General features: G+C 54.8%; 1 protein-coding gene across 1 annotated transcript; it reads right to left on the bottom strand.

Annotated features, from left to right (window-relative positions):
* Nucleotides 1-1,632: 1,632 nt before the first annotated feature.
* On the bottom strand, nucleotides 1,633-3,627 carry LOC133883190 (NAC domain-containing protein 76-like). The gene is made up of 4 exons (XM_062322420.1): nucleotides 3,481-3,627; nucleotides 3,162-3,352; nucleotides 2,762-3,033; nucleotides 1,633-2,349 (listed from the first exon to the last, which is right to left on the bottom strand). Exons 2-4 carry the CDS (start codon nucleotides 3,328-3,330, stop codon nucleotides 1,756-1,758), a joined length of 1,035 nt encoding a protein of 344 aa, XP_062178404.1. The 5' UTR covers nucleotides 3,331-3,352; nucleotides 3,481-3,627; the 3' UTR covers nucleotides 1,633-1,755.
* Between the last annotated feature and the right edge of the window lie 18,276 nt (nucleotides 3,628-21,903).

The following is a 21,903-nucleotide window of genomic DNA, read 5'->3' as shown; positions in this document are numbered from 1 at the left end:
CACTAGGCTCTCAAATGAGTAGCACAATAGCTCAAGTGACTGGTTCATACTCTCCTATAGCCATACCTCTCTATTTATAAACCTAAGAAACTTGATCCCTAAGTTTTTTAGCTTTTTTTTTTCCAAAATACCCGTCTCCTGCAATACACTCCTATCTATCATAGGAGACATTTTGGTCAATTTTCCTTTTCATTCATCGGACTGCCGCGACACCTTCACGACTTAGCTTCATCTCAACGCAAGCTTCACGATGGTGCCACGTACGCCTCCAGTCCTCCCACGGTTTTGAGACCAAACCATGAAACCATGTGCATGCGTCTCAAAGCGTGACTCACCACTTGTTTACACCTTAAGCAAGCGCTCTGATATCGACACGTGTACTCTGTCTTGCGATTCTGACCCCCGGCAAGTCTCTCCCGCTCCCAATTCCTTGAATCGCCTTATCACTTGCACTGACATCCCTTTCGCTTGACATTATCAACATGCCGTCTTTATCCTCCGTTTCATGCTTTACTTGACCTCTATATGTACAGCTAGGATCACTCTTGATTCCGTTTGGCTACTTGATCATCCGACACTAAGCACCCTCTTAGCTCTGATCACCCACCGTCAACCGCCAAGTTGCATCCGTCATCTGTACACTATAAGATAAGCAAAAATATTTTTCTAACTCCAACTCCAATTAGTTCATAATCAAAATGCTCAAATTAAGCTGAAGCAATCCAAAACTCGACAAACCAAATCGATAACCGTATAAATCACTCATCACATATAAACCAAGACACATTTCAACTTAGTTTCTTAATTAGAAATTTCTAACTACCACAATGCATCTGCCAACGCTTGACTGGCGCGTTTTTATAGCTGTTGACCACGACCCGCTAGCAAGAACTAGCGCTATCGATGGTCACCCTGCCACCATGCCTAAAGGTCAGGAAGGATCGGTAATCCCCATAGTGGAACAGTATGGACTTCTGGGCTCAAGCCACTAACCTCTTGTCCGCCAAGCACCATTGGTGGTATGCAACCGCTCGGTTCCCTCTCATGCGTTCATGGGCAGATGCCTACAGATCTAGCGAGCACATGCGTAATATCCTATGGTCCACAGTCCATCTAATGCTTGTATTCACGTTTGCTATTAGAAATTTTGTGTGCCTTGTTATTACCAATATAAAACTTAAATCTAGAGTGTTCCTTAAATCTAGAGTGTTCAAGACTGACATAGGGAAGAACTAATAGGGCAAAAGATGCATCGAAAACTTCGATATTCTTATATCTCCAAATGATGCAGGAGATATAGACATCAAATCATGCTTGAGCGAACCAGAAAACTCGCAACAAAAGGCTTCATTCAGATGGTAGAAGCGCGTTTAATTTGGTGACCATCAATATATATGCAAGCATGCTCAATTCAACAGACAAAAGACCAAACAATAGGGAAGTTTGAAACATAAATAGTTTTCCAAACAGGCATAACAATTCTTGATTAATTGGGCCATCTCTCGTCTCATTCTTCTTCAAAAGCACCTAACAAGCAACCCTAAGACAGAATGGGAACATAAAAAAGATCTTCATGTCCATCCAACCAGTGTAGAGTGGAAATGGCATTCCATGCATGCATGGCCCAAGAAGATGCACTGTATATACATTTAGAAGCATTAAAATCCATGCCATGGTAGACCGACTTAAACAGTCTATTTAACCAAAAACCTGAGCTGCTCACTGCTCAAGATGGCAGCTAAACTTGAGTTCCATCTACTTGGGGAGCCTTAGGAGGTTGGCTGCTTCGCCTCCGAGGTACTGCAGCGGGAGCCTCTGCAAGGACGACGTGCCGCCGAGTTCCATGAGCTGCTGATGGTATGGCGCCATCGGGGTGGCAGATGCTGCGGTGACCTTGCCCTGGAAGAACTGATCCAGGTTCTGGTGTGACGTGAGGAGCTTGTCCAGGATCGACCAATCCGTCGAGCCAGCAAAGCGGTCAGTGCCACCTCCACCGCCATGGAGCATCCCGTTGCTGCCGTTCGATGTGAGCTTCATCAGGTTCTGCGAGCACTCCATGTCGAGTGAGCTCATGGCCATGGCTACGCCGGGCTGGCTGCGGAGGAGGGCTGGGACGGGCTGGTCGGCCCTCATGAGCTGTGGGAGCTGCATGGAGGGGTCGAAGGAAGGGAAATCGTAGTGCATGAGGTGGGGGTTGTGCTTATGGTCAGTTGGCATGGTACTAGGTACCGGAACTGGAACCGGGAAGGGGGTAAGCTCGTCGTCGTCCACCTCTGCCATCTCTGACAGCTTGAGGCCACGCTGGTAGTTCTTCTTCTTGAAAACCCTACACACCACCCATCCATCCTCCTGCATTTCAGATCAGAAATGTTTCGTAAATCAGATCTCCATTATTAGTCACTTTACACTTTACACTTGCTAGCTAGACTAGAATATGCAAACTTTCAAATGTGTATAATGGAAAGTAAGTGTTATTAAGTTTGTGGGAAGAATATAACGCATACATGAAATCAAACTGGTGACTTGAACGGTATTTCATGGTTGGAACCTGGAAGCCAGTAGAAGCTAGGGAAACAAAGAAGTTTTCTTTGTTGGAGATAAAGAAACACGAGAGAAATGATCAAGCTTCTCATAAATTAAAACTAATTGATTCATCAAGAGCACACATGTCAGGTTTTTATCTAGGAAAGTTTGTGGATTAGATCGTGGGGGAAGGAAGCCAATAAATCTAATTAGGTCTGCATAGCACATGATCTCTTACTTGGATCTCAACGTTATCTTCGTCCAGGCGGTACTCGTGCATGATCCAGTCAGTCTTCTTGCCGTGGGGAGCCCTCCCGACGTAGAATACTAGGGTCTTCCTCAAGCCAATCCTCCGGGCGTTGTCGAGGAAGATGGCCTTGTCCCGCCCCGTCGCTTTCCAGAACCCCGCCGTCGTGGCACGGTTCGTCCTTGTCCCTGTTGGGTACTTCTTGTCCTTGTGGCTAAAGAAATACCACTCATTCTGAGGCCCCGTGCCTATTCTGCACCTATCTGTCATGCCCCAAATTTGTAGAATTTCTTGTGAATAATCTAGCTATGTAGTTTTTGGAAGATCAGATCTAGCTAACTGCAGATAAGTATATCTACAAGCAAAATGGCAAATATAAGCGTATATCTACCTTTGAGATCCCAGGGCTCAAGCTTATTGAGATCAATCTCCCTTATGACATCAAGATCTATGGGCTCATAAGCAACCTTCTTCCTCAGGTAGTAGTAGAGGAGCTCCTCGTCGGTCGGATGGAAGCGGAAGCCTGGTGGAACCGACAGAGGCCCGCCGCTGGGATGCATTCTTCCTCGCCAAACCTAAGATCTGAGAAGCAAGCCAGGTATATATGGAACCAATGAGAAAAACTAAACTAGAGGCTTCAAATTCACTACATCCTTATATACCTTCTTGTTCCTGCATAGATCTAACAGAACAAAAAGAAAAACACAAACCTTGGAAATATCCTTTGCCTGATTAGCTCAGCTCCTCAAAGTAACGGAAGTGTAGCGACAAGCAAGAAAAACAAGGGGAAGGAGATGGTAACAGGGAACCGGATGTATGGATGGCTTATATGGAGGGGGAGAGGTAGGGTTAGCAAGTCCAAGATGCTCACCAAAGACAAACCCTAATAGGTGTATAAAATTTACATGGCCAGTGGCAGATGGGTTTGAGCTCTATATTAGTTTTTATATATCTTGATTGATGGGAGCATTGACTATATTGAGAGGTTCACAGTGTACACAGTAAGGAGTGTCATGCATGTACTCCATTTGGCTCTATGCATATGTTTTGGCTGGCTTTGGAGGACCAAATGAAAAGAAGGGTGTGCTGTCCTTCGAATAGGGGACCTGCCCCAAAACTGGCCTCAGAAGGAGCAATTAGGTGTCTCCATCTGCAACATTGTTATTATTATGTGATTTTGCGGATAGTCCCTTGCAAAACATGAGTTATGTATATATAGCATCTGCAGCTGGTGTTACATACCCTTGGCACACTACCTCTTGTCCATGCGTAATATAGGACAGAGCAAGGGGTGCATACGTAAATGCTCAGAAGACTTAGTTAAGCTGGAATTTAGGCTTGCACGAGGGAGTCAGGGGAACAAGGGAATTAAACCTCCTATTCCATCTTTCCAAATCCCAATGTCTCAATTCTTCTTCTATTCCCTGCAATTTGCCATACTTTATTACACGATCATTCGGATTAACAATCTTGTACTGTTTGACATATAACTGGTACTGATCGATTACTTTACTAGTCCCTATTTGGGATCTAAAGCTCTAACCCTGGCTAGGTAAATACGAAATTACTCACTTTGAGTGGCATTTGATATTGAAACTTAAATAGCTAGAAGAGTATATTATATATCGACATATCGTCAACCAGAATTCAAATCACTTCCGTAAGTAACGGACCACTTACCACGGGTAACTAATAGTTTTAATTTCCTGGTGGGTAACAGGAGAACAAATCACAAATGGTAATAAGCTTAAATGTGAATGAAAATTAATGATGCATGGTTTGGTCATATATTTATGTGCTGCGTATAGTTTACTAATTAAATTAAACTACTCACCTTGCAAAACGAAAAAAATTGCAAAAAAGAAGTCTACTTAACTACTTCCTTTCTGTCCAAATTATAGGTGTCGTTTAGCTAGCTAGCACTACAATAAATAAAAATAAATATGTTACATTCTTATATGGCTACAATATACATATATAGTATCGGTCATAATTCAACTAACATTGACTTAGCTCAAAATTATTCATAAGAGAAAATGGCCTGATCAATCAAATATGATTATTTGAAATGCTACACTTTGCTCGAGGTCACATCGGGAACCAAGCAACGTAAAGACACGGTCATAGCAGGCCAGGGATCGAAGACATGAAAACTTCCACGTACGCATGCACGAATATCGAGATCTGCCTTGTGTTCATTCACGAAAACTTCCGCGCTGTCTCGCTAATTGCGAAACAATATAATTTTGCATGACCAATTTTGAGTGCACGACAATACTGGCATTGGCAAACCAATATTTTGGCAACAAAGCAAAGAGTACCCAAACATATTTTGCATGACCAATTTTCAGTAGGGTAAGTTGAGGTACCCAATCAAACTAGCCGGCATATGAGAGAGAGAGAGAGAGTCACAGAGAGGGGGGGGGGGGATGAATCGAAGACTGTCATTTCTATCTTGCTTGCTGTTATATCTACTCGAAGTTCCATAAATGCTTTCGTATGCCCAAACATGATTACGCACTAGTATTTCACTTAATTATTAATTGAGTCTCTTATTGCTGGCTGAATGGATCCTTACGCTATCTAGTGGGCTCGCCCCGATGAACCAAATGGTTATAGATGAATCTGGTCAACAAAGGACGTCGGTAGGTAGTTTTATTATATATAGAGAGAGAATGTTGTGGAAAACAAAATTATACTTCTACATGTTCTCTTAGACTATCACTAACTATTTTTTTTTCATTTTGTTCTCTTTCTAATTTCCTTTCCTATTTATATTCTTTTTATTTTTTCTTATCTTCAATAGCTTTTCTTTGAAGGAATTCGTAAAAGAAAAAGAGAGAGAACCCCGTCATAAAGAGAATAACATTGAGAATCTCTTTGTGAAAGGAATCGCGAAGGAAAACCGTTGGAACACTGAAAGGAACGAAAATCCCATCGCGAAGGGATTCTGGATCATGAAGGAAATCCGTTGGGCATGGTTTTATGTGTCTAGATCTAGCGGGGATGCAATCTTTTCTGGGAAGATTTTTGGAAAAGTTTGGTGGGAAACTTTGTAACTCAAGTTTCATTCTTGTCAAAATTTGAATTTAATCTCCACATAATATGTACATATAATAGCATAGGTGATGTATATATTAACATGTAGATGGAAATTCAATTGAGTGAAGGATTTTTTTTTAAAAAAAATAACTTGGTGTGTTCACTCATGCCCACCTATTACACCCACACAATACTAAAACACGTCCCTACGCTATCTAAGTTCAACTGTTATAGATCGAGGGCACATGCATTGTGTGTAAGTTCAACTGTTATAGATCGGGGGCACATGCATATTTGTAAGCGTGGTTTGTATGCATGTCCTTGCAATCCAAAAAAGGTAAAACCCGGCCGGGGGTTGGAATTCTTTTCCCTAGCGATAGAGGACTCACCTGTTTGAAACACAGCGTTCCAAGCAGGGCCTTGATGTTGTAGTTTTTAGTTTGTAAATACTTGCAGAATTTTAATGACAGAGTTTTCCTCTAAAGTTTCGACGAACGTACGTATTGCCAGATCACAGGTGAGAACAGTCGTAATGACAAACACATTTATTCTTTGGATCATGCCAAGAATTCCTTTTCCTGAATTCTCTCCAACGACCCCACTCGTGAGATCAATTTGCATGTATATTTTCCCCCAGTTGCTCACAGACACGTGCATTCACAGCCACATACTTTGCTGTAATCTTTTTATATGCGCGCATGAATGCAACCGATAATTTTAAAGCTCATTAGCAGATAGCCTCTTAGTTTGACCATGGAATCTGAGCAACCTCCAATTCAAAGACGATCTAGTGTTCAATAATCAAGGGTCGCAAGTTAGGGTTCTGCGGGCCATCTGTTGTTTTTTAGAGAAATCACCACTCAGGACCTGCTTGGACTTTGGATATATAGGGAGCATGGTAATCCAAATCCTTAGGACATTGTAATTCAAATTTAACACACACACAAATGCTATACTACACCTTGGGTTTAGAATAACATTCTACACCTGGATCCAACCAGCCAGTCCAACTCCTAGGCCTCTGCTGTCGGTGAATCAGGAACCAGGGACCGAATTTCGAGGTTGGGCCAGCAATCTGCCATGTGGTGCCTTCCCGCGGGGTTCACCTCCGCGAGGTACGAAAAGACTAAGTCCCGGGAGAGGGTGCTCGGAGCCATGAACAGTGGTCCCCAAGTGCCCGAGTCCCCCGATGATCTGCGAAGACCAACTGCCGGGAAGGGAGTGCTCGGGGTCATGAGCAGTGGCCCCTTAGCACTCGGTTCCCCGAGGACCAAGTCCCCCGACGACCAGAAAAGCCGAGTACCGGGAAGGGCGTGCTCAGGGCTGCGAATAGTAGCCCCCGGGCACCCGAGTACCTCGAGGACCCAAGGAAGGTAGTTTTGGGAGAGAGTGCTCGGGGCTGCGAACAGCGGCCCCCGAGCATTCGGTTCCCCGAGGATCCGAACAGTCAATTCCGGGAGAGAGTGCTCAGGGCCGTGAACAGTGGCCCCCGAGCACTCGGTTCCCCGAGGACCAAGAGAGGGCGTTTCCGGGAGAGAGTGCTCGGGGATATGAATTGTGATCCCCGAGCACTCGGTTCCCTGACGGCCCAAGAAGTCCTTCGTCGGTGACCCCCACAGGGGTCCAGCGGTGAGGTGTCAACCTGTGAAAGGCCCAATGCCGCATTTAAGAGGGCGCGTGGCCTGTCACCTCCAACTGCTCCTGCCACGCTCGATATCAGTCCCTGCCACATCCTGGTAGAAGGGCGTGGGGACATTTAATGCACGAGTCCCATCCCGCGTCATCCGGCGCGCCTCGAGATAGAATCGCAAGGCCCAAGGCGCCCGCCTGCCACCCTGCTGTGTCAGGCGAACAAGACCGGGCGGGCACGCCGGGCTGCTCTATCGTTGCCCGGTGGGCCCTCTCCACGGTGCCTGTTGCCAACGCCATCATGACGACCAAGACAGGGCGGGGGGCGCGTTTTCAACCCCGCCGTCACTTCGCGCAGTAGCCCGTAATGACTGCTTTTCCATTTATGGCGCATTGGAACTCGTGCCCTCCCTTTCGGGGCATGGATAAGGGGAGGATTTTTAGGCTATCAGAGAGACTCGGATACACATTCTCAGAGGCTGAAGAATCCAGAGCGAAGACAGAAGAACACTTAGTACAAGCACAGAAGCTAAGATCACCGAAGAACAAGGAGCCCGAAGCTCTAGGATAGACAAACATTCTTGTAACCAGCAACATTCCTGAGAGACATTCCCAGAGCATTTATAGCATCCACACAGGAGTAGGGTATTACGCTCAGTGTGACCTGAACCTGTCTAAAACTCCCTCCAGTGCATTTACTGCATTCTGCATTCGATCCTTCCATCCCACCTACCATCGCATTTACACCCATTTATTTCTGCCGCAAACATATTCAGAATCATCCCCTCGGCCGAATCTCAAAAAGGGGTCCCTCCGGATCCCTGCGATAGGAGTTCACCCTCCGACAGCTGGCGCGCCAGATAGGGGGGTTGCATCCCTGAATTTGTTTGTTTTTTCCTGCAGGAAAAATGGCAGGTGGCCATCGTCTCCGGCGCACTAGCTCCAGCTCCAGTGAGGAAATGGAGCCCCTCGCGCGGGAGGCCCTTGTCGCTGCTGCTCCTCAGCAGCATCTGCGGTCCGCACGCACGGCGCTCCCCTCTCATGGGGATCATGGCGCTGGGCCCAGCAGGGCCGCCGCCGTCGTCGCTAGCGCACCATCTAACCCTCAACAGGCGGCAGAAACTCCTGCCGCCAGATCCACGTCGGGACAGCGCAGGGCGCCGTTGCGACGTAGGCTCGCCTTCGGCGAGGCCAGTCCTGGGAGTGCGCTGCTTGCGGCGCAAGCTCTCCTCAAGCACCCGCCAGTTCAGGCAGTGGGGGAAACCCCAGAAGGCCGCTGGCTCCAGGATGTGGCTGCCTTGGTCGGCACAGCTCACCGTCAGGTGCTAGCCGAGAGTTCCTGGGCTACCTCCCACCGCGGCGCAACCAAGGCCGGTCCATCCTCGGGTAGCGGCCGAACCGGCTGGGGGGCCTCCAAGCGGAGTGCCGCCCCCCTGGCCACTACCGGAGCTCAGGACCTCTGCTTGCACCTCAATGAGCGGAGGGCCGTCGAAGACACGCGTGTTACCCTTGAGCGTCAATGGGAATCCCGGCATGAAGCTGAAGCTGAGGACCAGGCCTCCTCCATGCCGACCCATGACCGCCGGGGCTCCCCGGCTCATCGGCGTTCACCGCCCAAGGGCGCCCCCCGCGCAGCAGGGTATGGCACAGGCTGCCGTGCCTTCACCAGCGAGCACCGTCGGGTCAAATGGCCCACCAAGTTCTAGCCAGAACTGCCGGAGAAGTACGACGGGTCCATCGACCCCGTCGAGTTCCTCCAAATCTACACCACCGCTGTCCAAGCGGCTGGCGGCAGTGAAAAGGTGATGGTCAATTATTTCCATATTGCCTTGAGGTGCTTTGCCCGCTCTTGGCTTATGAACTTACCCCCAGGATCCATCGGTTCCTGGGATGATCTCTACCACCAGTTTGTGGCAAACTTTCAGGGTATATTCATGTGCCCCGGCCTGGAGTGCGACCTCCACGCCGTCAAACAGCAGGAGGAGGAGACACTGCGGTGCTTCATACAGCACTTTAGCCAGGTCCGCAACACCATCCCGCGGATAACCCCCCACGCAATCATTGTCGCGTTCCGGCAAGGTGTCCGCGATGAGTGGATGCTCGAGAAGCTGGGCACGCACGAAGTCGAAACCACCGCGGAACTTTTCGCGCTGGCCGACAAGTGCGCCAAGGCGGTGGAGGCTCGGGCGTGGCATGTTTCGCGCCCCGAGCATCCCACCGCCGATCAACTAGGTCCTTCCCGCTCCGACAGGCGGGAAAAGAAAAAGAGAAGGAGGCGCGAGTCTGTCCCCATCAAGCCAGCCCAGGGCCCCGCCCATGGGCCAGCCCAGGAGCCTGACCACTGGCCAGCACGCCAGGCGGCCACCGACAGAAGGTCCGCGCCTACGAGGGCTTCGGCCCGAGCCCCTCCTAGGGCTCTGGCTCCCGCAAGGGCTCCCACTCCGGTAAGGGCCCCTGCTCCTGCGAGGCCCGAGCCTGGGAAGTGGTGCCAGATCCACCAGACCAAGTGGCATGATCTCACGGAGTGCCGCACGGTCAAAGGTCTCATCGAGCAGCGCGAGAGGGTCCGCGAGGAGCCCTGCAGGGGCGGCGACGATAGAGCTGCCCCTGACAACCAAGAGCTCGGCTTCCAGGAGCCCGAGCACACCGTCGCCTTCATCGACGGAGGCACATACACGCCCTCCTCCCGCTGCAGCATCAAGACCATGCGACGCGAGGTGTGCTCAGCGATCCCGAGCGAAGAGGCCGCCAGGCCCCCTGAAGTGGTCAGACTCCCCGATCATGTTCAGCCTGGCCGACCACCCCGCAAATACTGCAGGCGTGGGGCGGCTACCCCTGGTAGTGTCCCCCACCATCTGCAACGTAAAGGTCAGCAAGGTGCTGATCGATGGGGGTGCAGGCCTGAACCTCCTTTCCCGGGAGGCCTTCGAGAAACTACAGGTGCCTTCCAGGCGCCTAAAGCCCTTGCTCCCCTTCTACGGGGTGTCGCCCGAGCACTCCCTGCCCCTCGGGTAGGTTGAGCTGCCCGTGACATTCGGGAGCCGGGATAACTTCCGTACGGAGAACGTTATCTTCGATGTCGTGTAACTTCCCCTCCCCTACAACGCCATCCTCGGGCGCCCGGCGCTCGCTCAGATCATGGTGGTCACCCATTATGCGTACCTCACGGTCAAGATACCGGGCCCTGCGGGCCCCATCTCGTGTCCGCCGAGACCGGCAGCGCCGTCTCCTGCGCCAAGCAGTTATACTCGGCCTTGGTCATAGCTCGGGCCGAGGTCGAAGGTCATCCAGGGGTCCCGGGACCCTCTTCATCCAAACCCCGACTCGCTGCCGACACCTCCGTTCCTACGAAGGAGGCCATGGTGGGCGAAGACGCTTCCCAGGTCATCCGAATCGGCGGTGACCTGGGCGGCAAATAGGAAAGCGCGCTCATCGCCTTCCTCTGGGCTAACGTCGACGTGTTTGCATGGCAGCCATCCGATATGCCCAGGATCCCTAGGGAGGTGATCGAGCACCACCTGGCTATGCGCCCGGATGCACGGCTGGTGAAGCAAAAAGTCTGGCGGCAGGTGCCCGAGCGCCAGGAATTCATCCGGGAGCAAGTAAGTAAGCTCCTTGACGCCGGCTTCACCCGAGAAGTCTTCCACCCCGAGTGGCTGGCGAACCCAGTCATTGTCCCGAAGGCCAACGGCAAGCTCTGCATGTGCGTCGACTACACCGACTTAAACAAGGCTTGCCCAAAAGATCATTTTCCTTTACCCCGCATAGATCAGATTGTAGATGCAACCGCGAGGTGCGATCTTTTGTGTTTTCTAGATGCAAACTCTGGTTATCACCAAATTCGTATGGCCATAGAGGATGAAGAAAAAACTTCTTTTACCACTCTGGTGGAGACTTATTGCTATGTATCGATGCCATTTGGTTTGCGCAACGCTGGGTTGTCTTTCCAGCGCGCTGTGCGCATTACCCTTGACTCGCAGGTTGGCTGCTACGTTGAGGCTTACATCGACGATCTCGTGGTCAAATCCCGAGACCGCGCCACCCTGCTTGAAGATCTAGCCGAGACTTTCAACAGTCTCTGCATTACCCGCTTGAAGCTCAACCCTGAGAAGTGTGTTTTTGGGGTACCTGCGGGCAAGCTCCTCGGTTTCTTGGTCTCTAGCCGAGGAATCGAGGCCAACCCCGAGAAGATCCGGGCCATCAAGCAGATGCGACCCCCGGCTTGACTCAAGGAAGTTCAACGCCTCATCGGCTGCATGGCGGCCATCGGGCGCTTCATCTCCAAGCTCGGGGAGCGAGGACTCCCCCTCTTCAAACTCCTAAAGAAGACCGATCACTTCGACTGGACGCCGGAGGCCGAGCAGTCCTTCCATGACTTGAAGAAATATCTCACCTCGCCGCCCGTACTGGTGGCCCCCTCCGAGGGCGAGCCACTACTTCTCTACGTCTCGGCCACTCCTCAGGTCGTGAGCATAGTACTGGTGGTGGAGCGTGATGAGTGCTCGGGGCAAGGTGCTGGGTCCCAGCTCCTGGCCGCCCCCGAGCACTCCCCAGTCCTCGCGGCTCCCCCCGAGCAGGGGGTCGAGCCCGAGCACTTGGCTCCTCCCGACCAGGGAGACGAGCCCGAGCACTTGGCTTCTCTCGACCAGGGAGATGAGCCTGAGCACTTGCCTCCTCCCGATCAGGGAGTCGAGCCTGAGCACTGGGCCAGCCCCGACCACTCCGCCGAGCTCGGGGGCTGTGACAAGCCCTCGGGTGAGGTTGCAGTCCGGGCCCGCCGTGTGCAGCGACCAGTGTACTTCGTCAGTGAAGTCCTCCGAGATGCCAAAAAAAATATCCCCAAGCCCAGAAGCTGCTCTATGCCGTGCTCGTTGCCTCCCGGAAGCTGCGCCACTACTTCCAGGCGCACAAGGTCTCGGTGGTTACCACATACCCACTGGGGCCAATCCTCCGAAACCGAGAAGGCACTAGGCGCATCGTCAAGTGGGTGGTGGAACTGGCGGAGTTTGATTCGCACTTTGTCAGCCGCCAGGCGATCAAAAGTCAAGCGCTCTTTGACTTTGTGGCAGAGTGGACGCCCGTCCCCGAGATCGACCAAGAAGAAATTTCCGCCTATCCTGGGCACGATGCGCCCGGGTACTGGGTTATGCACTTCGACGGTTCCCTCACGCTAAAAGGTGCGGGGGCTAGAGTGGTTCTCACCTCCCCAGCAGGTGAAGAACTCCGGTACGTCGTGTAGCTGCAGTTCCGAGCAACCAACAACATGGCGGAATATGAGGGCCTCATCGCTGGCCTCCGGGCCGCGGTGGGCCTTGGGATTCGTCGCCTCCTGGTCAAGGGAGACTCCCAGCTGGTGGTTAACCAAGTGTCAAAAGAGTACCAGTGCACGGATCCTCAAATGGCGGCGTACGTGGTGGAAGTCAGGAGGCTGGAGAGGCACTTCGACGGCCTGGAGCTACGGTATATATCTCGCCGCGACAACGCTCTGGCCGATGACCTTTCTCACCTGGCCTCTTCCCGTGTGCGTGTCCCTGCCGGAGTCTTTGAAGAAAGGCTCACACGGCCTTCCGTCCTGCCCGCCGACCAGGACGAAGGGGAACCCTCGAGCCTAGTTCAGGGGACCCAGGCGGTGCCCTCAGTGGGAAGCCCCGTCAGGGTGCCGCCGCCCAGCGAATGCGCTGCGCTTGCTGGCGGTTCTCAAGATGCCTCGTGGATGGACGAGATCCGAGGGTAATTGAAAGAAAAGTTCCTCCCCGGGGATGATGCCTCTGCCGAGAGAATTGCACGGTAGTCTAAACGCTATGCCATAGTAGACGGGGGGTCTCTACCGGCGAGGCACAAACGATGTCCTCCTGAAATGCATCACCCGGGCAGAAGGTGGCGAGCTTCTCACTGAGATCCATGAGGGCGAGTGCGGTGGCCATGCATCGTTCTGCACGCTGGTCGGGAAGGCCTTCCTGCAAGTTTTCTACTAGGCTACATCTCTCCAGGATGCTTCCGAGTTGGTTCGACGCTGCAGGGCATGCCAGTTCCACGCAAAGCAGATTCACCAGCCAGCTCAAGCTCTTCACACCATCCCCCTGTCATGGCCCTTCGCGGTCTAGGGGCTGGACATCCTCGTCCATTCCCCCGAGCAATCGGGTGCTATGAGTACCTCTACGTCACCATCGACAAGTTTACCAAGTGGCCAGAGGCGGTTCCAGTCATCAAGGTTACCAAGAACACGACGCTTCAGTTCATCCGCAGTATCACAAGTTGCTTCGGCGTTCCGAACAGGATCATCACTGATAATGGCACTCAGTTCACCAGTGCCCTATTCGGGGACTACTGCGAGGACCTCGGCATCAAGCTTTGCTTCGCCTCTGTCGCTCATCCTTAGAGCAATGGGCAGGTCGAGCGTGCCAATGCTGAGATACTGAAGGGGCTCAAAACCCGGACCTATGACGTGCTCGCAAAGCACGGGAAAGGGTGGATCGACGAGCTACCTGCTGTACTATGGGCCAATCGGACTACGCCAAGTCGCGCCACCGGGGAGACTCCTTTCTTCCTCGTGTACGACGCTGAGGCGGTCCTCCCCTCCGAGCTCACTCTTGGCTCCCCTCGGGTGCATGCTTACTCCAAAGGCGAACAGGAACTGCGAAGGCGCGACGACGTCGACTACTTGGAGGAGCGCCGGCGGCGTGCCGCCATCCGAGCAGCCCGATACCAGCAAAGCCTGCGGCGCTATCATCAGCGTCACATCCAGGCCTGGTCTCTCGAGGTTTGGGATCTAGTTCTCTGATGTGTCCAATCGCGCGAAGGAAGGAATAAAATGTCCCCTATGTGGGAAGGCCCCTTTACCGTGATCGGTGTCCCGCGAGAAGGCTCTTTTCCGCTGGCTGCAGAGGACGGGCAGCCGCGCCCAAACGCATGGAACATTGAGAATTTGCGCAAGTTCTATCCGTAGGTGGCATGTATGTGCTCGGGCCAACCAGGCCGGGGGTCCCCCCCCCTGCCCAAGTTGGTCGGGTGCTACCACTAACCATGTAAATCACCAAGTCTTGTACAAAATTGTCAATATATATTATCATTCTCCAGTTCTTATTTCAAATTTTATTTTGTCTGGAATCCATATGTTTAACCTGTTTGGTGAGATACTTGATTGTGCGAGGAAAACATGCTCTCTCATTTTTCCCGTTGATAAAAGAATCCCGATCGGTATGCGCATAGGCAGTTGCCGCTTGACCTAAGTCTGTTGTGGTAGGCTGTGGTGTTCAGTGTCATGGCAGTATCCCGAGCATCACCGAGCCTCTGGGTTCTTGGGTAATCCTACCGCTCGAGCAAAGAGTGATCGGGAGCCTAGACCCCAGGGGCAGGCTATCGGTGCTCGGCCTGGTCAGTCCTTCCCGGGCGCCACCAAGCCATAGGACCTCTGGGTTATGCCTCTGTCTGCATACTTCGCCGGTCCGGGTATTCGAGAGGTCTCGGGTCAAAAACAAGAGCAGTCTAATGAGTACCGCACTAACAGAGCGCACCGAACAAAGAATCTTTTCCTATTTTCTTAAGTTACAGATCAACAACCGAGAATAAAAGCAGCTCGACTGCAAGGGCCTCAGTGCCTAGGCCGCTGCTCAGGCCTAAGGGGTCCTCGGGTAATCCTACCACTTGGGCATGATTGGTCGGGACCACCTGGCCCCTGGCTTCCTCTCATGCTTTCCAGTGCTCGGGTGTTCCGTCCAAAGAAACCAAGTTCCCGAGTACCCCGAGCTCGGAGTGCATACCTCTCCTGGATCGGTCGGCCGAAAGGCTGACACCTGTCTAGTGAGTGGTTAAGGTCATACGAATTTACATTCTTACATATTCAGCAATCTATTGTTCTCGAGTTATCCTCGGGACCCTCGCATTCTAATCAGTTCGGCGAGATGGTCTCCTCGTGCACAAAACCCTGCTCACGTGTTCGCTTTTCCCGGAACGACAGAACGGACAGTAGAAAGGTGTACCGTACGAACGTCAATATCTGACCGAAGTTCTCCAGTGGTGTTCGGCTCGCTTGAAAGTACCCCGGGCACTACCGAGCCTCTGGGGTTCTCGGGTAATCCTACCACTTGAGCAAAGAGCGGTCGGGAGCCTAGACCCTTGGGGCGGGCTATCAGTGCTCGGTCCGGTCCGTCCTAGCCTGGGCACCACCAAACCGTGGGGACTCTTGGTCGCATTTCCGCCCGCACGTGTCTCCGGTCTGCTTGTTTGAGTGCTCGCAAAGTGGGAAAGCGTTCACTGGTCGTGGCGTGCTCCGTGCTGGATCGACCTATCTCCTGAGTAGAAGTTCATGCCTTTGTCTTTTGACTTAGCCGCTGCGGACTTACGAGGGCTCGGGGGCTGAACGCGCGGAGAGGCCTCACTACTCGGATGATTAGTGGTCAGGGCGACTTCATTCTCGGGGGGGGGGGGGTAGTCGGGCTCGGTCCGGCTAAGTACTCCTCGGGACATCAAGCGAAAAGAGAAAGGACTTCATCAAGCATCAAGACAACATTGGAGTTGCGATCCCAAGGAAAGGCTTCCATTATATTCAAAAAAGGACAGCTATTCTGAGGGATCACTCCCATATTTACATCAAGATAATGAAAAGAAAAAGCAAAAGCCTAATCTAGGTCGGCGGGCTCTGGAGGCGGCGAGGAGTCCTCGCTGCTGCTGCCACTGCTCGGCACCGGCGGCGGCTCCCGCGTGAAGCAAGCCGCCCTCTCGGCGGCGACGCCCCGGACAGCCTCCCGAGCGGCCCCCTCCTCGGCCTCGACCACCCCCTGTCGGGCTGGCTCCATCGAGAAGTTGGGGTCCCGGCTTTGGTAATAGGCCAGGACGTGCTCGGCCACTGCTTGGGCCAGACCACGCCCTTCCCGGGAGGCTAACTCCTGCACGGCCCGGGGAAGTGCCTTCAGTCGCCGGCTGATCTCTTCGAAGCCAAGGGCGATGTGGCCGATGGTGTCTTGATCCATCCCCTTCTCGCCCACATTGACTCGCCCGAGCCCGGCCACCCTCACGGACCTCCGTGCTTGCCGAAGGATGCCTCGCATCATTAGCTTGACGTTCGTCCGCTCGGCGGTAACAGCCTCGAGCTCGCCCTTCGTGATCTGCAGCCGCTCCTCAAGGGTTATCTCCTCGGCCGCGCTGGTTGGGACGGCGCTGGTCGCCAAAGCTTCGGCTTGCTTCTGCTTCACCTGCTCGGCGAGGGCAGAGAGGGCATGCTCCCGGGCAGTCAGCTCCGCCTCCCACTTGGCAGCCTGCTCCTCCCGAGCAGTTAAAACCGCCGATGCCGAGGCGGCCTCCGCTTCACGGTGAGTTAGCTGCTCCTCCCGGGCATCCAGAGCCGTCGCCGTGATTCCGATGTCGGTCTCGTGGATCACGACCTCCTCCTCCCGACGGTGGACTTCGGCGCGGCTTTGCTCGAGCTCGTCGTTCCGACGGGCTAAGTCTGCATGGGAGGCATCCACCGCCTTCTCGTGCCGCAGGATGGCTTCCTCCCGAGCCCGCACCAGCCGCTCCCTGGCGAGCAGCTCTGTGGCCCGCCGCCGCAATATCTCACCCAAGCAGGTGGCTTTCTCTTGCGCGGCGATGGCCTCCTCGCGCACTTCATCCAGCGTCTCCCGCTCATCGGCCATCGCGCGCCTCTCCCTCTCATGGGCGGTGCGGGCCGAGGCGATGCGGGCCTCCAAAAGACGGCCGACCTCCTCCAGCCGCCCCCTCTCCTCTATGAGGGTGGCCCACTCGGCCTCGAGCTGTGCTCGTTCCCCTGCCACGGCTACCTCCAGCCGCTCGATCACCTCCCGGGAGCTTCCTAGCACGTCCAGGAGGGGTTCCGCGGCCTGGTTGGACGGCGGTCGGGCGCTGGGTCCCCTGTGAGCCCTCTCTGCAAAGGCGCTCGGGGTCCCCGACTGCTGCCTTGACGGCGCCGCCCTCGCTACGGCCATCTGCCCCGCCCTCGAAGTACTAGGGGCGGGCTCGACCGGCGCTGGCGGCTCGGGCGCGGTCGCTGCCCTCGGCTTAGGGATCGGAAGCGCCTGCGGCTCCGGCTCGGCCGGCACACTCGGCTCAGGCGCGCTCGGCCCTGGGGTGGGAGCCGACCTTGGTGCTTCCGGTCGCCTTTGGTCTCCGGCGGCGTCCTTGGGCAGCCTGAAAGCAAAAACAGGTTAGTCCACGAACTTACTCCGAGCGAAACATGCTCGGGGAAAAGAAACTTATGCAGTCTTCGGTCCTCGGTATTGCCATCGCGATTCCGGGATGTTGAACTCCGGGCCCGACGGCTTCGGCCTGGAATCTGCCCTCCTCTTCGGTGGGGGGCTCTGCGGGGCGGCCACGGAGCCCGGCTCCAACGGCAGGCCAGCTTGGGCACTCGCTGTAGACGCGCTCCCGTGCCGGCCTTAGTCTCTGGGCTCCGGCGCCCGGGGCCTCGCCTCCGCCGTGGAGCCCGTCTCCGGCGGTGGGTCAGCTTGGGCACTCGCTGTAGATGCGCTCCTACACCGACCTTGGTCTCCGGGTTCCGGAGCCCTGGACCTCGCCTCCGTCGCAGACTCCGCGTTGGATGACTGGGCGCCCCGGCCTCCCTCCTTCGTGCCGCCCACCGATGGCCGCTGCCGTGGAGGCGACGGCGAGGATGAGGACGATGGCTGAGGCACGAACGTCCGGGGGTGTTTTCCCTTGTCCCCCGGGCCACCGTTCCACTGCCGGCGGTGCCTCTCCCGTGGGCCTGATGGCTGTTGCCTGCAGCAGCACCACGGCCGGCCTACAACCTGCTGCCCGCGGCCTCCCTGCCGCTCGCCTGTGGCCTGCCACTTGCGGCGTCCCGGCCGCTGGCCCTCGGCGCGCTGCCAGTCTCCTCGTCCACCCCGGGGATATGGATGGTCCTGGGGTTCCGGTGCCCTAGCCGGTCAATCAGACCCTAGGCGTCGAACTCGGGCAACGTCACTTGCAGCGCCACCCGTCCCAGGTCCGCACAGAGCGCCAACTACTCCCGGGGTAGCACCGCCCGGGTCAGGTCATCCATGCCGGTCACCACCCGGAGCAAGCCCGACAGCGCCGCCTCGTCCAGGTCCCAGTCCTTACCGATCTGGGTCCTGGTGATATCTTGGGGCCTGGTGTACATCCAGCAGGGGCAGGCCCGCTCCCGCAGAGGCACCAGGCAGTGGCGCAGATAATCCGCCACCACCATCACCGACGTCAACCCCGCCTGGCGCAGGTTGTCGATGCGGTTCAGCACTGGCCGCATCCGCTCGTCCTCTGCCGGAGCCGTCTCCCAGATCGACCTCTGGGGTTCCGCCACCACCTCCGGCAGAGTGAGGCGGTCGTGGGGGCTGACGTCGATGTAGACCCAGTCACACTGCCAATCATCCCACTTGCTCCGCGGCACTTGGGGGATGTACACCTCCGTCAAGCCGTCCCGCAGCCGGAAATTGCAGCAGCCGGCGACGTCCGCGGTGGAGAAGCCTCTCTTCTTCCCGGCCGGCCGCAGCACGAAGAAGTGGCGAAACAGCGCCACCGACGGTGGCACTCCGATGAACATCTCGCAGAAATGCGCAAAGATTGCCAGAATGACCACCGAGTTTGGGCTGAGGTGCGTCATCTGAATCCCGAACGTGTCGAGGATTTGGGGGAAGAACGTCAAGAACGGCGGCACCAGTCCAGCCACCACGAAGGAGATGAAGATGACGACGTGCCCCGACCGGTCCGTGACGGGTCGGTAGTTCGCCGGCGTCACCACCGAGGCCTCCCGCTGGCCTTCGGGCACCATCATCTTCAGCACTTTTCCCGCCCCCTCCTCGTTGACGATCCGTGACTCCGGTAGTATGCTGTCGACCCCCTTGTCACGATGGCTGCTCCCTACCCTCGGCATTGTTTCGGGGTGGGGAGCGTGCTGGAATGGTGGGGGAGGAAGGATGTGTTGCGGGCCGGAGAGAGGGCGAGAGTTCTAGAGCGCAAGGAAGAAGAAGGCGAAGACTTGATCGCAAAGATGGCGTAATGAGGGGGGCGGTTCGCTCCCCTCTCCTTTTTATATTTTCGGGATTTCAAACAATGCCTGCCGCGGCATGCTCGCCGAGACAAACTCCCTCGGCCGGTGCAACCGCCCGACGAATCTCCCTCGATCCGCACGGATGTCAGCAGTCATCAGGCGCACTACCCTCGATCTGCGCAGTTGCCACGCGCGCCGCCTGCCTTGTTATCACGCACCTCGGGAGTCGGCTGGACGTGCGACGGTTCGGCTCCCCGTCAGGCCGTACCAGAAGCCTAGGCCGGGTGGGGGGGGGGGGGACAGCGCCTAAAAACACGCTATGTGGCGTCGGTGCTGGATTCGGCCTCGATAAAGATGAAGGCCCCATCCACAGTCTTTGGGCCATCGCCTGCCAATGGGCCTGGGGGCTGCTGTCGGTGAATCAGGAACCAGGGGTCCTTAAATCCCGAGGCCGGGCCAGCAATCTGCCACGTGGTGCCTTCCCGCGGGGTTCACCTCCCCGAGGTACGAGAAGACTAAGTCCCGGGAGGGGGTGCTCGGGGCCATGAACAGTGGTCCCCGAGTGCCCGAGTCCCTCGATGATCTACGAAGACCAAGTGTCGGGAAGGGAGTGCTTGGGGTCATGAGCGGTGGCCCCCGAGCACTCGGTTCCCCGAGGACCAAGTCCCCCGACGACCAGAAAAGCCGAGTACCGGGAAGGGCATGTTCGGGTCTGCGAACAGTGGCCCCCGGGCACCCAAGTACCCCGAGGACCCAAGGAAGGTAGTTTCGGGAGAGAGTGCTCGGGGCTACGAACAGCGGCCCCCGAGCATTCAGTTCCCCGAGGATCCAAATAGTCAATTCTGGGAGAGAGTGCTCGGGGCTGTGAATAGTAGCCTCCGAGCACTCGGTTCCCCGAGGACCAAGAGAGGACATTTCCAGAAGAGAGTACTCGGGGATATGAACAGTGACCCCCCGAGCACTCGGTTCCCCGAGGACCAAGAGAGGGCGTTTCCGGGAGAGAGTACTCGGGGATATGACCAGTGACCCCCGAGCACTCGTTTCCCCGACGGCCCAAGAAGTCCTTCGTCGGTGGCCCCCACAGGGATCCAGTGGTGAGGTGTCAGCCTGTGAAAAGCCTGATGCTGCATTTAAGAGGGCGCGTGGCCTGTCACCTCCAACTGCTCCTACCATGCTCGGTGTCAGTCCCTGCCACATCCTGGCAGAAGGGTGTGGGGACATTTAATGCACGGGTCCCATCCCGGGTCATCCGGCGCGCCTCGGGATAGCATCACAAGGCCCAAGGCGCCCCGCCTGCCACCCTGCTGTGTTAGGCTAACAAGACCGGGCGGGCACGCTGGGCTGCTCTGTCGCTGCCCGGTGGGCCCTCTCCACGGCGCCCGTTGCCGACGCCATCATGACGACCAAGACAGGGCGGGGGGTGCGTTTTCATCCCCGCCGTCACTTCGCGCAGCAGCCCATAATGACTACTTTTCCATTTATGGCGCCTTGGAACTCGTGCCCTCCCTTTCAGGGCACGCTACCGCCGGCGGGTATTTAAGAGAGCCGGTGGGCACGGACAAGGGGAGGATTTTTAGGCTATCAGAGAGACTCGAATACACATTCTCGGAGGCTAAAGAATCCAGAGCGAAGACAGAAGAACACTTAGTACAAGCATAGAAGCTGAGATCACCGAAGAATAAGGAGCCCGAAGCTCTAGGATAGACAAACATTTATGTAACCATCAACATTCTGAGAGACATTCCCAGGGCATTTATAGCATCCACACAGGAGTAGGGTATTACGCTCAGTGTGGCCCAAACCTGTCTAAAAATCCCTCCAGTGCATTTACTGCATTTTGCATTCGATCCTTCCATCCCACCTGCCATCATATTTACACCCATTTATTTCTCCCGCAAACATATTCAGAATCATCCCCCCGGTCGAATATCAAAAAGGGGTCCCTCCGAATCCCTGCGATAGGAGTTCACCCTCCGACACCTACCTTGACTCCCCATGCCTCGCTTGCCCTCGCGTTTGGCCCGTGTCCTCATAGTGCGCTCACCCTTGCGCCCACCAACGTGTTCGCCTGCCCAGCATCACAACCACACCACGTGGCTGCCCAGCTACGCTCACACCACCGTGCATGCTTGCCATGTGGCCCACGTGATGCTCGCCTCTGCATAACATGCTATCGTGTTCTTTTTCTAGTGGTGTCAGCTAGCAAGTTGCGAAACATCATCTAACAACTTCTTTTTTTTTAGGCATCATCTAAAAACAAAAATAGCTAGCTTTTTTTCATCATTTTTATGCCCTATAACTGGTTTAATCGAGCATCTTATAGTCTTACACCGTTGAAACGTATTAACTCATCGTTAAGGACTTGCTTGTATATAAAAACTCTTCCCTCCAATGCAGTAGTTGTTCATTAGCTCATAGTAGTTGAGGAGTTCAGTAGTTGTTGACATGTACTACTGAGTTACTCATCATCTTTGTAGTAGTTGTT

Source organism: Phragmites australis, chromosome 10, assembly GCF_958298935.1.
Source record: "Phragmites australis chromosome 10, lpPhrAust1.1, whole genome shotgun sequence".
Taxonomy (NCBI): Eukaryota; Viridiplantae; Streptophyta; class Magnoliopsida; order Poales; family Poaceae; genus Phragmites; species Phragmites australis.
Note: the sequence above shows the minus strand (reverse complement) of the source record. Positions and strands in the feature narration are given on the sequence as shown.

Excerpts from the sequence above, each read along its gene's own strand:
- LOC133883190 (XM_062322420.1), bottom strand. The coding sequence starts at position 3,330 with ATGCATCCCAGCGGCGGGCCTCTGTCGGTTCCACCAGGCTTCCGCTTC. Across the intron at positions 3,034-3,161 it reads TGAGCCCTGGGATCTCAAAG|ATAGGTGCAGAATAGGCACG; the intron begins GTAGATATACGC and ends GGGGCATGACAG. Across the intron at positions 2,350-2,761 it reads AAGATAACGTTGAGATCCAA|GAGGATGGATGGGTGGTGTG; the intron begins GTAAGAGATCAT and ends TCTGAAATGCAG.